At 47.7% G+C, this 17332-nt stretch overlaps 6 protein-coding genes across 6 annotated transcripts; 4 read left to right on the top strand and 2 right to left on the bottom strand.

Annotated features, from left to right (window-relative positions):
• Positions 1–397: 397 nt before the first annotated feature.
• Positions 398–1519, top strand: FPOAC1_010531 (uncharacterized protein; the record flags this gene model as incomplete). Its single annotated transcript, XM_044854920.1, has 3 exons — positions 398–432; positions 485–1276; positions 1333–1519. The coding sequence occupies 3 exons, from the start codon at positions 398–400 to the stop codon at positions 1517–1519; spliced, it is 1014 nt and encodes a 337-aa protein (XP_044702233.1).
• A 665-nt stretch (positions 1520–2184) lies between these two features.
• Positions 2185–3786, bottom strand: FPOAC1_010530 (uncharacterized protein; the record flags this gene model as incomplete). The annotated part of the gene is made up of 1 exon (XM_044854919.1): positions 2185–3786. One exon carries the CDS (start codon positions 3784–3786, stop codon positions 2185–2187), a length of 1602 nt encoding a protein of 533 aa, XP_044702232.1.
• A 505-nt stretch (positions 3787–4291) lies between these two features.
• On the bottom strand, positions 4292–7129 carry FPOAC1_010529 (uncharacterized protein; the record flags this gene model as incomplete). The annotated part of the gene is made up of 3 exons (XM_044854918.1): positions 4292–6825; positions 6875–6902; positions 6953–7129. The coding sequence occupies 3 exons, from the start codon at positions 7127–7129 to the stop codon at positions 4292–4294; spliced, it is 2739 nt and encodes a 912-aa protein (XP_044702231.1).
• A 393-nt stretch (positions 7130–7522) lies between these two features.
• FPOAC1_010528 (uncharacterized protein) lies at positions 7523–9261 on the top strand (the record flags this gene model as incomplete). Its single annotated transcript, XM_044854917.1, has 4 exons — positions 7523–7558; positions 7619–7954; positions 8009–8187; positions 8238–9261. 4 exons carry the CDS (start codon positions 7523–7525, stop codon positions 9259–9261), a joined length of 1575 nt encoding a protein of 524 aa, XP_044702230.1.
• A 2722-nt stretch (positions 9262–11983) lies between these two features.
• Positions 11984–13221, top strand: FPOAC1_010527 (uncharacterized protein; the record flags this gene model as incomplete). Its single annotated transcript, XM_044854916.1, has 6 exons — positions 11984–12098; positions 12152–12181; positions 12234–12437; positions 12500–12717; positions 12778–12969; positions 13090–13221. 6 exons carry the CDS (start codon positions 11984–11986, stop codon positions 13219–13221), a joined length of 891 nt encoding a protein of 296 aa, XP_044702229.1.
• A 2918-nt stretch (positions 13222–16139) lies between these two features.
• On the top strand, positions 16140–17327 carry FPOAC1_010526 (uncharacterized protein; the record flags this gene model as incomplete). The annotated part of the gene is made up of 4 exons (XM_044854915.1): positions 16140–16324; positions 16387–16406; positions 16464–16916; positions 17026–17327. 4 exons carry the CDS (start codon positions 16140–16142, stop codon positions 17325–17327), a joined length of 960 nt encoding a protein of 319 aa, XP_044702228.1.
• Between the last annotated feature and the right edge of the window lie 5 nt (positions 17328–17332).

Raw genomic sequence — 17332 nt, 5'->3', positions numbered from 1 at the left:
CCAAAACTTACCCAACTTCATCATCTACTCCTCAAAATTCTCAGATATTGCCATCCCATCCCTATTCAATCGACCTCAACGAACATCCGATACCCCCATCTCGCCACCAAGTATACTGTTTACACAACAGCTTCCTCTATACACACAACCTCTGTGAACATACTGATCATCCCCTCATTCGACCTCCAAACCGTGCAACACCACAAAGCCAGCATCCCAACTTCGACCGCTTTTTTATAACGAACCGAGACCAAAATCTTCCAAACCTGCTCCAGTAACTCCCTTCACATCGTACACGCACCCTCCGATACCTGTCTTCACGTCCGTTCGAAGGCATCCTGAACCAGCCTTCCCCGCCCTACCTTGATTCGCAGACGTACCTGTTACTTCAGTCTTAATGGATAACAGCAACCTCTGGGCCCGCCGCACAAAGTAAGTCACATATACCCACCGTTAGTAACATGATTTAATAATGATTTCTTAGCCCCGGCAAGCTTTCCCTCGCAACACCGGGCCAAGGGTCCAGTGGTGACACTTTCAGTCGCAATGCCTCTTTCTCCAAGCGTCAAGGCGGCGAAACCCCATCATCGATGAAACCGAATCCTTTCAACACCACACCTGGAGGTCTCGTATCTCCTACCAGTGGCGCTTCCAGCGCCTTTGGTCTGGGCTCAGGAGCATTTGCTTCGTTTGGGTCGGCTAAAACTCCCAAGACGTCGGGCAATCCTTTCGAGACGGCCATGGCCTCAGCGTTCCCCAAGAAGGACTCGTCCAAAGTTATTGGAAAAGCTCCTGGCATGGTCGCGATTTCCGAGAGCAACCAGACCGGAGCGCCCACAGCTCCTCTTTCACATCCGCTGGTGGACTCGTGGACCTTCTGGTACCGACCTCCGATCTCAAAGGCACACGGCTATATCGAGTACGAGAAAACACTACATGAAATCGCTACTGTGCGAACAGCGGAGGAGTTCTGGGAGATGTATGCTTACCTGAAGAGGCCCTCCGTACTTCCCGTTGTATCGGACTTTCATCTGTTCAAGAAGGGTGTCCGCCCGATATGGGAGGATGATATCAACAAGAAGGGCGGCAAATGGGTGGTGCGAATGAAGAAGGGCGTGTCCGACCGATACTGGGAAGATCTTTTACTCAGCCTCATTGGCGACCAATTCGGCGACGCGGGTGAAGATGTTTGCGGCGCTGTATTGAGCGTGCGTAATGGCGAGGACATTCTCAGTATCTGGACAAGAACCGATGGTGGCCGAGTCATCAAAATTCGGTAAGTCTGCCTGATGTGTTGACACATTGTAGGGACCACAACTAACTCAAAAACAGTGAGACTATGAAGCATGTCCTCAACTTCCCACCTAACACTCGCGTTGAATTCAAGAGCCACGACTCCAGTATTCAGCAACGGACAGCCATCGAAGAGCAACGCCGTGAAAAAGCTGGCCAACACCATCACCACGACAAGCGTCACACTGGCGGAGCTTCAAAGGCAGCTGAGCAGTCTCAATCATAGAGGAAGACGGCTCCCCGCCTTCGCTTCCCTATACCTAATAGAGATTTCGTCTGGCCGCCTCCTCGAATTAATGCGACCTCTGTATTGTATTTTACCTTTCGATCTTGATTGGATTACTCGTCTATTGTCTTTGTTGCATAAGCACCCTTGAGTTAGCGGAGTTGGAGAAGTCTTCTGGATGGACTGTGATAACGTGTTTACTAGGATTTGGGTGGGCGGTTGGAATGTCCGCACTAGGTTATGAGGGCAATGGCCGGGAACAACGGAATCAAGCGGATGATCATGTCTATTGGCAATGTATTATTAGCTGCGCATGAATAAGGGCTGGCTCGCCCAAATAGCGGATTTCAGCGAGAGCTACAATTCAGAGTAAGCTTTGGGGGCCGAGGTTTCTCGCCCAAGAACGAGACAACTTTTCATCAACTACAATCCTGCAATTTGTTATGCATGTGGTGACAACAGAGTAAGTGGGTGTCAGTCGAACTCAAAAGGGGCCTAGCATTTTCTGATAACGGTTGGTGAATTCACGAGAATCCTTAGTTCCCAAGAGTAAGAAAGCCTTCTGCCTACTGCTTGTACAGAATCCGATAGCAACAGTGCCAGATAGGGTATAACATTCTATTATTAGGTTTTGGGACTCGAATATACCATCATGTCTTCCGATGTTATGAGGCCTTACCCTTGCCCTTGCTAGGCTCTCTCCTCCGTTCCCAAATCTGGAGGTAGGTTTCACCAAGATACAAGAGTTCACTCTGCACCTTGTCAACATACAGATCCTGACACACAACCCATTCCCCTGTAGCCTTGTTCTTCAACTGCACCTTCCATGTTTTGCGCTCCTCGCCGCTATCAACGACATCTTCTCGTGTGCGCACAGCCTCGTGGACCACGTTTGCAACGAGATCATACCAGATGGGCTCACCTGGAGGCCATTCTTTGGGGTTCGGCTCCACGTAGGGTGACATGTCAAGATTGCGCGCGTCAAATGTTACGATTGTGGGGTTGCGTTCAGAGACAAACTTGTTCTGTGAGAAACGCTTTACGTGGAACGCGAGATAGGGGGGAAGAGGGTGCATGAGTCGGTAACGCTTGCGCTGAGCATGGTGTTCTTGGGCTCGCTGGCCATCGTACTTTGTGAGGATAGTCATTAATGGGACTTGAGGAATAATGTTCTTCTCAAGCTCATCCTGGAAAAGGGGCGTTGAGGGGAGGTCAAGCGTCAGGAGGAGGAAGCGCACAATGTCAACCTTGACATCTGCATCCTCAAAACGCAGTCTGTCGGTAGCATCTGCACGAGCTGTAATAGCTTGCGACTCGATCTTCATCTTGCCCTGGAATGTGCGCTGGATCATGGAGCTGCCAGGTTTGGTTTTGCTTCCACCGAGACCGAGATGGAGATTGTTGAGAAACCATGATAAGAACTCGACAGGATCTGACTGTGACGTAAGGTTGAAGCGCTTGTTGGAGCGAAGGGAAATCTCTTGGAGAAGTTCGTGAGGCGAGACATGAGCTTTGAAGGCCCTTGGGTTCCAAATCTTGCGCACCAGAATACTGGCTCGCTTGACGAGCTCTGTCTTGCTCGAAAAGTCCTCAAGAAGAAGATAGTTGCGTAATGGGGCCACATGCGCCAGCGCCTGTACAATAACGTTGAAGTAGTCGTTCTCTTTGATATTGTTCATTCCAACAAATCCAGGGATGTACTCTTTCCCATCAAGCGTCTGACTCGTACGTCGCGCGCGATCCATCTCAATAACCTCCTTCTTGGTATACCGTGGATCCGAGACATATTTAATATCTTCGAGCGCGCGGCTCTTGACCTCGTAGCCTTCAGGGAGGACGTAGACGCGCTGAGATTCGAGGTTGATGTAGACGTGGTGGTCCTCGTCGAGAGAGTGGAAGTAGGCGTGCGACTTGGGACCGCGACCTTGGAAGTACTTTCCGCAGACTAGACATGCGTAGACGTTGATGTTGGAGAGGGATACGGAGCAGAGCTTCTCGAAGTCAAAGTCGAGCACATTGCGATCGATGGTGTCGAGGTAGAGGTCATCGTAGCCTTCTGTAGGTGCAGATTGCCTTATGGGCGCTGCAGTGATTATTTCTTGGTCATCAAAGTCATCATCGTCAACTTCTTGCGCGTTTCCGTTGGCATTCGTCTCGTTAATAAGTTCTTCTGAACCTGGTTCGGGCGTATCAAAGTCCAATCGGGACCTCTTGGAAGCTGGCGAGGCGATGTCTTCAAGAGCCTCTGAAGCCTGTCGTTTGGACATTTTCGAATTGCAGCAGAGACTTCGTTGTTTGTCTCTTGTTGCGCAGTTCTTGGTTGACTTGGTGTCGTGGATGAAAGATTGAAGTCGTAGGCTGTATGCAGTTACGGGTGGAGTGGAGCCTTGAAGCTCAGGTCCAGGCCCACATTTGGTTGATGGCAGCCTAGGTGCATGTCAATTTACAGCTTCTATTCGGAGCAAATACAATAAATACATTATACATATTCGATACGGCAACCCGAATTTCTGAATCAAGCTCGTGATGGTTTTCAAGAGGCTCCTTTCGGTTCGTATTCTTTTTAATATTGTTCTTGTCCATATTCTTGAGCATATATCAAGACTTCTAGTTGCATACCAGGATCACTAACACAGTCCTCTTATCATGTGCTTATTCCAAAACAAAAGTCAAGCATTTTATCTAAACCTGTATACTCCAAAGACTATGTGAGTGTGATTATAAGTCATCAACCAATTTTTAAAAACATTGACAATTGTAGTTTTTGCGCTTTTAACCAGCCATGACAACATCCTCACTGTTGTCTTGTAACATGGCATTCTCATCTTCCAGCATGGGTGCGAGATCGTCCATCTCCTGCAGGGTATATTCCACCAAATAACTTTCATCAACCAACTCCTCTGTTCGCTTGTAGTGTCTCTCGGTGTACACTCGAATAGCGTGAAGCACATCCTTCAAGCTCTTCTGCCCCTGAGCCCCCTTGACTGACAGGTTTGAGAACTTGGAAGCAGGATAGCTTCGGATCAAAGTCCACAGAATCTTCTGCGCCACAGGGGCGGTACGTGCGTTTGTGTTCCAATCCCGTAGTCTCAGAAGAAGCAAGAAGATTTGCTCATCAGACAAACTGGCCAGTACCTCATCCACAGCTCTCAAGCCACTCAAACTACCCTTGTCAGGCTTGTCTGTTGTCATGACTGAGTTGAACAGGCTGAGCAGTCTGCCAGGATGGTTAAGCTGCAATGCGAGTGTAATAGCTTCACGGAATGAGCCGGCGTGGATATGGTTCTCGAGCTCCTGCTCCTGCTCAATCACCTTGAGTGCGGCTTGAGACGCGGCAGCTTGAGTCTCAGATGATGTATCCTTCCAGAAAGTGACAGTAGAGTCACCGCTACCAGACACGATAGTGTTGTTCTCAGGGTGAACAGCCGCAACCCAAACACGGTCCTCATGGTTGTCAAGAGTGCATTCGGTTTCTCCCGAGTTTGCATCCCAAACCTTTACAAGACCATCGCCACCAGCACTGGCGAAATGGACTCGCTTCTTGGACTGTTGTTCTTGGCTCTTAGGCATGTTCAACCATGCAACCTTCAAAATACTGTTGGAATGCCCTTCAAAAGTCCTTATACAAGCATAGTTGGCAAGATTCCAGAGCTTGATAGTCTTGTCGCCGCTGCCAGTAAGAATGACACCTTTTCCAGTGACAGGCCCATCTTCGCCCTGAATAGCCGGCATCTGAGCAGGAGAGAATTGGACGGACCAGACACCACGCTTGTGTCCACGCAGAATGCCCTGGACTTCACCTTCCTCTGCAGACCAAATCTTGACCGTCTTATCCTGTGACGCAGACGCGAAGAGCTGGTTCGAATGGTGGACGTTGATAGCATTAATGTCCTTTTCGTGCGCTTTTCGGGTAAAAATAGCGCGAGAACTACTCTTGTGGCCTTGTTGCTGGGCTGTGCGGGGGATTTCCCATTTCTTGATGGTCTGATCCTGCGAACCTGTGATAAGGAACGCGGGAGGGTGGCTGAGTGGATCAGTTCTGGCTGCCGATGACTCAGGAGGAACGCTCTTGGGTAGAGCAACAGCACCTAGAGATTCAGCATGACCAGAAAAGACAGCCCAACATGTGTAAGAGTTGTTTGTGGGGTCAATACGCCAAAGCCTAGCAGTGTTGTCCTTCGCGCCTGTCGCTATCCAATGGCCTGACCAGTCAATATCCAACGAAATGACGATCTCGTCGTGGCCCTTCAGGAGAGCAACATCTTGACCGAAGTAGGGGCTTGACCTAGAATCTCCATTGACTCCATTGTCCTGATTCTGTGTCTCTACAACAGATACAATCCTGACATCTTCGGAATTTGTAGCCAACGCAACCATCGAACGGTCGGGAAGCAGGTAACCTAAATCGATGATATCGTCGTGTGTGCCAGATATTCTTCGGAAGGGTTCGGGTGCTGCTGATAAGGTGGCGGCATCTGCTTTTTGGGGTGGCTTGTAGAGCGCGAGAGTGTGGTCTACCTGGACGAGGAGGATGAAAGGTAGCCCAGGACGATAAATTGCAGACACAATACTCTCCTCTTCACTCTTCGCAGGTTGTTGGGGAGTGACTTCCCTGCCAGTATCTGTGTCCCAAATGCGAAGAGAACCGTTAGCGCCAGCAGAGTAGGTCAAGTTTCCGCCGTCAATGAAACCAGCCGCTTCCACCAACTCTAGACAAGGCACAACTTTGCGAATCTTCCAGGACTTGGCATCCCACCATGTAATGGTTTTATCTCTGCCAGCGGTGACTAGAGCATGTTGTTCAGGAGAGTAGTCGAGTCCTTGCACATCTGAGACGTGAGAATCCAAGTTGGCTACACAGTTACGCTTGTGCAAATCCCATACGCGGACCTTGCCGTCTTGCTGGCCGCATGCAAGACGGAAGTTGATAGTGGTTGAGTTCTCTTCTTCCTCGTCAGACTCCTCCTGGCGCTTGGATTTCTTGCCCTTTCGTGATTGAGTCTCATTCGAACGGGAGACAGCCTCAAAGAATCGAAGTGATGACACTAGAACTGAAGATCCACGGAAAGTATGGGTGACATAACCACCGACAATATCCCAGACTTTGACGGCACCATCGGTACCTCCAGTAGCCAGCAAAGTGCTGGTTCGGTCAACTGTCAGTGCATTAACTGGTGTTGAGTGGGCCTTGACTGTTCTAGTAGGAGTAGCTTCGATGGTTCCATCGTCTTCAGATCTCTTCAAAGTAAAGATTCTCATAGACAAGGAACGGGAGCAAATAATGAGATGCGACGCAGAGGGTGTCACTGAACATGTTAGTATAATCATAATTTCGCATGGTTTCAAGAAACTAACAAGTCAATGTAGAAATGAGCTCTCCGTCCTATGAAATGTCAGTTTTGGTCTTGAAAGCGGCCTGAAGATATCTCTTACACCCTCAATTTGAGCCAAGTGCTTGCCGTTGGTAGGATCAGTGAGAACTACATCCTCACCAAGGACTGTCGCTAGAATTCGGGCGTCATCGTCGATAGAGACTGATCCTCCTGTGAATATAGGACGAATGACGTGCTCTACGTCAAATGTCGTCTTTAACGGCTGCTTATTTGCCATTGTGTTGTTATGTTGTAGGTTGGACAAATATTCGATGCAAAGAAACTATCATGGGTCCGCGACTTGAACTTTCCTAGATTTTTTTTTGGCGTTCGTGGCGACGATGTATTTGATTGGCCGGATTGTGCATTAGCTCGATCTTGTGCGCCACATCACTAGCCACAATACCACTCATGCGCTTCGTATCATGACTTCGTACCTGGAGCTTCCTTTCACTTTATCTCTTTGAGGTTTAAGTTATCGCGCAAAGGGGGGTATTTATTTGTTTCATTCGGGAATCATTAGTTTCATTACAAGCTGGACCGAAGCTTTTAACGCGAGCAATATTTGCACAACTCTACACTCCACGCCAAATGGACGTGTCCTATTCATGAGTCGTTGCACGTCGTCAATATGGGAATGCAGGGCCCTCTGACCGCCCAAGCGCTTGTGAGAGATTCTGCTCATTGAAATGAATTATCTTATGAACCGAAAAACTGACATTACTAGGGGCGGTCACCTTATGATGATGTCGTAGAATGGGAGGACGATCATGACGACCAACAGAATGGTGACGGTTCTACTCAGCAGTACGATCACCGGGGTCGTCCTATAAACCCTGAGACGAAAAAGATTAATAGAGACATTATAAGATCACATAACGAAGTCATGCTAGTCATTGGGGTTGCTGAGCAAGAAAATCCGACATCAAGTCCAGAAGCCGAATCTGACAAGAGGCATGCGATGTACGAGGACGATGTCGGCCGCAATCTTGCCTTTTCCGCCTTCCGCTGCGTGGACGCTGCCGGTGCTTTTGGCTTGGATGGGTTTCGTCAACGTATACTTGTATGCTATCCATTGATCCAGAGCGGTTGTGGCCTTCCTTACTAATTCTGGCAGATTTACAAGCGTTACTCCCACGTCCCATTCTGGGACTTGTATGCGAAATCGCGGAATCCTTTTTCCATCACCAGATATATCTTACCTGGTGCTTCACTCAACCTTTTAAGTAATTATGCTGATCGGCAAGTGGCCTTGTTGTGGCGGGATCGACCAGACAGACTGTTTGGTCGTCGATTGTAAGTCAAAATCCTTGTCACCAAACCACAATGGCTCACAAATTCCCAAGAGTTCATGAAGTATGGTCGTACGTGCGAGTCCATTTGGAGCTCTATGTTGCATTGCAACGGCTCGGTATGGTTTCAGGTACCAGTTGGCTCCCAAGTCTTTCTTTCTTCATCCCCTTTACCCAAGACTCGCCCATCCCAGCTCCGCCTCCACTTGCTGGGCTTTCTTTCCAGTCAATACTTCAATGGGCAGGGGGGCTTTTCGTATCGTCAACGCCTTTCCTTGTCTGGGTCATTACGCAAAGATTGACTCGCGACTGGTGGCCACAAATATTGGCAAGAATATACAGGCGGCTACCAAATACTGGCTCACTTCCAGGGATGACCAGTCCTTGGACCCCAGCCGAAAGGCCCCGTGAACGGCCAGAACATCGACGCAACCGTAGCACCGTTGAAGATGTGTCTCCTATCAGGCCCATTGACGGCCAAATGCCTAGTGACACTGGTCCAGTGGAAGCTGTTCGACGCCCGAGTACTTTCTCCGCTCGAGGAGACGATTACGCCAGTGATGAAGAGGACAACGAGGGGGTCAGCGCCACTCTGATTAGTTTTGATGTTGAGGCTACAGCTGAGACAAGCGAAGCACCTCCTGGGCTCTGGAGTGCGGAACTGAGGCCAAGTGTTGACGCAAGAGGAGCGGTCATACCTACAACCACTTATTGCGATACTATGCTTACGCAGCTCCCTCCTCTAATCGCTTCACATGTTTTCGCCGACGCAGTCCTGAGGTTAGCAATTGCGCCGTGGGAAGCGACAGCACTCCGCTTAGTAGCAGGCACTTTCCGTCAACGTTTAGGCCTCCCAACTCATGATATCTGTGGGATCAATTTGCTGGGAGAGTCAAGTCTTGTGTTGGCTATCAACTTTCTTGGTAGTCAAGTGTTGCACCTGGCCGTTTGCGGTGAAATTTGGGCCGCTTTCACAGCCGCCGCCACTGTTTTCCACACAACCCCTGAGGAATGGCGTGAGGCCGAAGAAGAGGAGCAGCAAGAAAACCGACCAGACTGGCCAGACGAGAGGATTTGAGTTTTGTCATGTCGCGGAATCAGCTCGCATGTGTCCAATAATTCGATACAAGAACCAGAGCACAACCAAACACTATCGCCTGGCCACAGAATATTGCCCAGTTAAATGAAACTGTTGTGGAATTTTGGAGTGGCATATACCCCCGTATGGTTATCATACGGTTGCTGCGGGAAGCATTGAAAGTGTGCGGGTGCCAATTAACGGTTTGGAGGGAAGAGAGAAGTGCGGGAATGCGGCTCATCACAGTCATCATGTCGACATCAGTCACAGCCGGAGAACGGTGCCAAGGTTACTGGTCTCCACAAACGGTATAGCGACGTCGGTGTTTAGTTCTCTCTGTCGATCGCAAGGTTCTTGTCTCATTGAAACACCCCAGAGCTCTGCCCAGAAACTGCTGCCAGGACAGTTCCGCTCTCATACGTAGCCTTCCCTAACCTCGGAGTTGATTAGAAAAGTTAGACCCGAACATCAAGAGGAACGTAGAACAAAGTAGCACATAAGCGTTTCAACTAGTTTAATCTTCTGTTTTCTTAGTAGCTGTTCTATAATGCCATGAGACTAACTTTGGGCTGCCGGGGTGCGGCTCCTTTTCGCCATGGCCTCGTTTGAGCTTACTTACAAAGTCTGGAGTGACATTTTGGGAGGTATTGCAGAGTTCACGATGGACCCTCGCTCAAGGACTAACTTGCATAGCTAGTTAGGGTATGGACACTTGCTCCCGCCAGAAGAAAGAGAAGGGATCCCAGTGCATAACCTATCCTAACTAGATATATGCAATATCAGGGGTACCCATGGCAATTGACTAAACCCACCACACATGTTCACGCCGGAAGCAGGCTACGAGTTGTGTATTGTATCATGTAACGCTAAGGAGTGTTGTTTTCTCTCGAACGGTTCGCTGCAACCGCTCGGAGAAGATACCGCGAGACTCGCAATAATCCGAGGGGCTGGCCTTGCGCCTCTTCATTCTGTATAAGAACATGTAGACTTGATAGTGACGGTGACTTTCTTTAGCAGTCAAGTCCCTCTGTTCTCGAGTTACAGTACAGGACCTCGCCCTGCTAGCTGCCATGTTTTGACAAGGACGCTTCTCCAGCAGCACAGGGGTTGATTAGTGGCGTTCGTAAAGCTTCCCACTCCTGTCCAGTCGTCGAGTAATCTTCTTGGTGAAACTCGTCCCCTGTCATAACACTCTCCTCGGTTGCTTCCCCGCCTACACCGACATCATTAACGACTTATGAATTCACGTTCTAGCCCTTGATGCTAGGTTGTTGATCAGATATCATAAATGAACTTCTGACGCTAGATACCGCGCTGATGGCCCTTTTTGTAAACTTGCAGGGAAGAATTTTCTCCTCTGAACAGTCTCGGTGAAGAGTCTTGGCTTGAGTAGCCATCTCGCTCAAGGGTCGACTTTAATACTCTCAAGATTTTGCACTGTTTTTTCTTATCTTGCAACGACGCAATGCAGGTTCTAAGAGGAAACAACGCTTGCCCGCCTCATCATGTTCGACTAGAATAGAATGCATCATCTGTCGTCACGACTAAGGTTGGACTATAAAATGGTCTGAGTGGCCTGCCCTCGAACTTTCTTCCATCAAACCGTCACCTCACTTCTATACTACTCTACTCGTCTTGCACAGAGATCACATCATGGACTCCCTATTCCATCCAAGTCGGCGAGGGATAGTTATACCACACCCACAACCATCACCACCTCGTCCGACTGGGGGCCGAAGCGAAGACCAAGAAGGAATTCGTTCCAGTGGTCAAACCTGGATTCAAATTTAGATCTTCCAGTACATAAAATGTGAGACCTCAAAGCCAAAAGTTTCTCTTGGTTCATTCATAGACGAATGGCAAACTCTTCTTACGAAGAAAGCTAATCATGCCAGAACAGATATCCCTTGTTTTTCAATGGATCATTCTTGGAGAGACGGGTACTTGTGGAATTTCTGGAGGATGTCGGCATGTGCAGGACATCTCAAGTCTCTTCTGGTTTCTATAGTTCTTCGATCATGGGTTAAAACAGCAGACTAGATTGTATAAGCCCCGGATGATCAGACTTTGCCAGTTCTGAATACTTGATAACTCTTTATCTTGTCGAAAATAATGTTGCTATATGTCTTTGTAGTGATGGAACTTCATGCAGTCCCATTATTCGCTTATGCTTTTCAGTCCTGAGAGAAATCTCTTGTTATGTTGGTATGTCGTTGTAATCCTTGTAAGCGCGGTAGCATTGAGCTGAAACCTCTATGGTAGAATTAACGCGGCTTTGTCTCAACGAGTGTATTTCAAATGACAAATGAGAGCGATAAACGCCCCTGGACTTTGGAGGTACAACGCAGCTACTTCCGCCATGGTTAAGTTCTTCTTCACCACCCCTACAAGCTGCAAGGCATCAAGATACAATTGGTTGAGCCTTGTAAAGTGTGTTGAATGTCGTTCTAAGCATGTCATCCTCTCAATACCACCTTGTAGGTTGTTTGCCATCTCCTTCGTTTTGTGCGACGGTTTGGCTTGGGAGGCTGTGTATCGTCGAATAGTAAGTCCTGGTGCTTCGGTCTTATACGCTTCCCTCTTGTGCAATAATAATTGAAGGGCAAGATGACGTTCCGATGTTAGAAATTGATCGAAGATAAATAAGGGCACTGGTAACCCCGTTCTCGAGTATCCTACTGTCTGGCTTCATTAGCAGGTAACCTCAAGGTACTCTTTGATCATGTCCCCTGTCGATACCCCAAGTTCGTTGCCTCAGATGACAAACGCTTCAAGCAACTTGGAAAGTCAAGCAGCAAGTACTGATGAGCAGACAGAGAATGAAGAAGTCAGACAAGGTTTGTTTCTAAATTATTGAAATAAAACTCGGTATCCTGATCGTTTTCATCAGATCCCGAATCTCAAGAGAATGCTGAATATGGTATGATCCCCACCAAATGGAGTTCGTAGTTGGCTGCTGATATTGAAGTAAGGCAGGGGTAAACTATTGGAGTTAGCCGCTTGGAAAGACCAAGACCCAACCCATATCCTCTTTCGTCGCCATGTCGAAAATGGTAGTTTGTGCGTGGATTTGGAAGCAAATTATCTGGAAAAAGATGCAACCGTGCTCAGAAACAAGGTAGAGTCGGATGATGAAGACCTCGAAGAATGTCATCAGAGGTTCATGGCGAGGCTTGGTCGCTTTTGCAAGTCATTCTGTTCTTTTTTGCGGTGGGTATCTTACTAACACACAATGAAGATCAGTTCGGATACCAATTCAGCAAGATCATGGAGCTTGATGAGCCAAGCGGGGTTTTCTTAAACAATTCGTTGTATCTTGCGAGAGAGAAATGGGGGGAAGAAAAAGGAATTCACCTCAGAGCAAAAAACGAAGACTGGGCCTCTCTTTATAAGACAGACAAACCGGATCAGTGGATCTGCTACCTGCTTCACCATCCCTTATCTCTCCGTATCATGGTAAGTTTCTTTCTGATCGTTAAATACTATGGCTGAGATGAGTTGTTGACACATCAGTAGAGAGACATGAACCTCGTGTCGAACGAAGGCGGTATCACGATCACATTCATTTCGGGAAGATATGCTAGGTTCGCAATCGTTGGGCTTTTCAACTGTTTTGTCTGCATCTTCGTGTCAGCACCAGTTGCTATATTGACACTTAGCACAATGACACCGATGGGCACAATTGTAACATACCTATCGTTTGTTTTGGTAGGTGGTTTTCTCATTCAGTGGTTCGTTCGGGGATTCACCAAACAACTCTTGGTTTACTTAGCGTATGCGAGCGTGATGGCAGCAGTCATGAGGTTGAAAGATTGACCGGTCTGCTAGTGTCCTAGGAAGCGTCGTATGATGGAAAGAACTTTCGTTTGGCACAATAGTGCAGGTTCATTTGGAACATCGTTACTAGAGAACTGGAGGACTCCAGTGCAGCAACAAAAAATCGAAGTCCGCAATTTCTAAATAAACATATGGTAATATTCAGTTCTCGTCCACTCGGTATGGCAGGAGTATATACTCGGCAGTCGCTGAGAGGGATCTCGTGACAGTTTTTTATCGTTGAACTTGGAGGTAGAGGATGATGATGATGATGATTTGGCAGGTGCTTTCCAGTCTTCAAAGGAGGTAGAGGATATATTCATGATGAGAAGGCAAAAGCCACGACTCATTGTGTAGGTCCAAATCTGATGTTCGAGAGCAGTACGATAGCTAAGAAGGGTGGTGGCAAGAAGGACTAGTAGACACCTACCCACCTAGGTAGTTGACAGAGGCAGAAGGTGATGGATGGCTGGGGAAGAATTTGACTACTAGGCAGGCGCGACACAAGTCACTAACAAAACGACGTATGCGGCTTCTACATGGGCAAGGCTGGTAGACACGCCCCCTGTGTTTATTTTCAGTTCTTGCCTCGACAATTTCCCTGTAGTATCTGACATCTCCGATGGACTGTTGATGTTTAAGAGGCCGTAGCACTTCAAGTACCTCATGGAAGGTAGCTCCCTGCCTACCCGGCTTAGGTTGTGGTCACTCTCTCCACGAGATACCAAGCGAGCAACATCGCAATGTTAGATGTATCTTCAGTTTCGTGTTCCGATCTTTCCAATCCACAGCTACCTCTACATACCCGACTCTGGTATTTGTCACATACATACCGCAATGCTCGGCTAAGTGCTCAGAAACAACGTGTATGTGACCTATCTCTGCCCATCAACGAGTAAGCAAATGACCAACAAGGTAACATTCGCAATGAAAGTCCTAGGCTAACCGCAATTTTAGATAGAAGGCAAAAGAATTTCTTGGGTACACAAGCAACAAGTCAAGTTGCTGGGGTGGGTAGGTAGTCCCAGGGGTCAGTTGCTCCATTAACGGACGCGGGCTCATCAGACCTTCAAAACAAAGCTCGAAGTTGAGCGACGCGCTTGAGGTGGTGTTGAAATGACGGAATTCTCCCAGCCTCGTTTTGATCGTAGTCTCAACTCCATAACAATGTGGTTGAGCATAACCTCGGTTGTGATCCGAAGCGCATTGTACGACCTTGGCCAACCAGCTATGCTTCGTTCTTTTTCCCAAATAGTTTGAACAGATATGAACTTGGGTATTGGTACCCATAAGCCGTTGTTTCCTGTTTCGCTATGCCTCGTTGACCGTACTCGATAGGCCAGTATGCCTGCTTTTTATACACGACCTCTTATCAATATGACATTGTATCATATAGGAACGCGATGAGCCAACCGTTGGGGGATAAGGCAGCGGGCGAACCACTACGACACCTTTGAACCAGGTTAAACCGTGCTAATTCTCAGGAAGTTGTGGTTCGATCTGACAAAGTGAGTTTCTCAACTCATCAAGTCTGACTCCTATCAGATTTGCTCACTGTTCAAGGTGTATTCTAGAGCCCAAGTCTATTCCACAGCAAATATTACACATCGGAATCATCGAGGTTCCGGAATCGGTATCTATATACTGAATCAGCATGTCCAGGTCGGTGATTATGTTGAGGATATGTTCTATATGTCCAGCACGACCCATCATCGGCCTTTACTAAACATAGATATACGAAGTTTCATCGAGCACTTTGCTAGCGAACTTGTATGTCGACGATGACGATGCTGGCGTAGACATCCTCCCTTTCCTTGCGTTTCCTATCTCCAGTACGCCCGCGCCAGCACCCAAGGAAAAAAATCGACATGACGATTCCTCAACGCAAGCACTGGTGTATGTGTTATCAGCCAATCGCTGGCTTTGAATGAACGTCGCCAAGTTGATGAGAGATAATTGCAATCGTTTGTTGAGATTTGATATAATGAGATAAGACTGTTTTCAGGCTCTTTTGGGTGGTAAGGTCAGTCAACATTGCCATTCACTTTAAAGCCTGGTATTTGCAAATAGCGACCTCATGAGGATACAGAATACAAATCAGCGCCAAGGTCAGTGAAGAAAAAAATCCAATGGGCCTTGAGAGAGACAAATACTAACAGTGAATTCTCCCAGACATCATTGCACACAACTTGGGTACAAAAGACTCATGAATCAAAAGCGAGAACGGAAAATCAAGAGCAATGGATTTAGGTACAACCAGCGAGCGATTTATCTATAAGTTTTCGATTATCCCGAGGATATAAAGTCTCCACCTCCTTCAAATCCGATCACATGGTTAACCGACCCGAACCAACTACTTGATTATTTGTCGCTTCAAACGTCCGCACCCGTGTGCATATTAGACAATCTATTTTATGTGATATATCAGTTTCAATCAACTTCAAGCTAGATCTGAATCTGTACTCGAATGCAAATCATGAGTTGACTAGGCAAGGCACCCTGGTTTATGATATCAGATATAGCGCCCCTAACCTACACCTTCAGATACACGTAAAATCTGGACAGACGAGTGCGATACTTCGTTAGCAAATGTCAGTCAAGATTTGACTCATTTGGAAATAATTTGTCAGTGACACGTACATTAATATAAAGAAGTAAGATGTTATAAATTGTAATAAATAAACATGACAGATGAACGGGAAGCTAAAGAAAAGGCCAGTCAAGAGAAAGTGGAACTGCTGACAGCAGGATGCCGACTTTGTTGAGTTGATAAGACAAAGTAATAGTTCCTTTAAACACAGCTCAAGTATTCATACTTGCTATAACATAAAAGCCATATTGCAATCCAAGTTCTCGATTGTCCCTTCAGCTGTAGGGTGAGGAGGATCACAGAGCTCTCATGACAAGTGTAACACTGTTTCTGCCCCTCATGACGACCCCCACCTTATCCAAAGGCGATGACGTCTCAACTCTCATCATACTTCTTTCATCAACTTATACCTAACCAAACCTCAGACCGGCAGCTTTCAAACTTGAGGATAATTACCGCAGACTATCACATCATGTCTGATCGTACTGTCCTCGTTACAGGTGCCACTGGCCTCTTGGGTCGAGAGGTATCTGCGGCTTTTGGTCTCAAAAATTGGGAGGTCAAGGGAACAGGCCTTTCCCGTGCAGATGGAATCAGCACTTTCAAAGTTGACTTGGGAAATGAAAATGAAGTAACGAATTTTCTGGATGATACCAAGTTAGTGCACTCCCCTCCCAGTATCGCGCCATCAGGCTAACCTCTGCAACCAACTTGCGCAGACCCAAGGTCATAGTCCACTGTAAGTCGTTGTGTAGCTCTTGGCCCATATAAGTACTGATTATTGTGCTTCTCAAAGGCGCTGCACAGCGATTCCCAGACAAGGTTGACAAAGACCCTGAGGGAGCCAGAGCACTCAATGTCGCTGCGAGCAAGGCACTCGCCAAACTGGCCGCCGAAAGGGATATTTTTGTGATCTACATTTCTACTGACTATGTTTTCCCCGGCGTGCCCGGAGATGCTCCATACGAAGCTGATGCTGAGCCCCGGCCTACCAACCTCTATGGTCAGACTAAACTCGATGGTGAACGTGCTGTCCTAGAAACCTTCAAGGAAGCTGGTAAGGAAGGCTTGGGTGTTGTGCTTCGAGTTCCTGTTCTCTATGGAAACGCCGAGACACCGTCTGAGAGTGCAGTCAACGTTCTGATGGACGCTTTGTGGAAAGCACAAACACAGGGAGCTCAAATCAGCATGGACCACTGGGCTATTCGTTATCCCACAAACACGGAAGACATTGGTCGAGTTTGTCACGGTATGTCTTACATGATTTGAACCAACCCGTATCGGGCAAACCATGGCGTTGTCCAGGCTCTGTTACAACTTCTCAGGAGCAGGAGGTTCTTGCTGACAATTTTCATCAGACATTTCAGTCAAGTATCTCGACACCCCAAGCAACAGCCGGGCATCTCTCCCTAGTATCCTCCAATTTTCTTCTGAAGATCGAATGACCAAGTATGAGATTGTAGCTCTGTTTGGTGAAATCATGGGTCTGTCGACAGAAGGGATCACACCCAACACAGAGGGGAATGACCCGAATGCCAGTGTGCAGCGACCTTACGACTGCCATCTCAGCACAAAGGCGCTCAAGGACTTGGGAATCGATGTTTCAACGTGCGACTTTAAAGGATGGTGGAGACGCGAGGTTCGCGCGTTTCGAAAATAAGGGCG

Source organism: Fusarium poae, chromosome 4 (genome assembly GCF_019609905.1).
Source record: "Fusarium poae strain DAOMC 252244 chromosome 4, whole genome shotgun sequence".
Classification (NCBI taxonomy): Eukaryota; Fungi; Ascomycota; class Sordariomycetes; order Hypocreales; family Nectriaceae; genus Fusarium; species Fusarium poae.
This window is presented reverse-complemented; position numbering and strand designations above follow the sequence as displayed.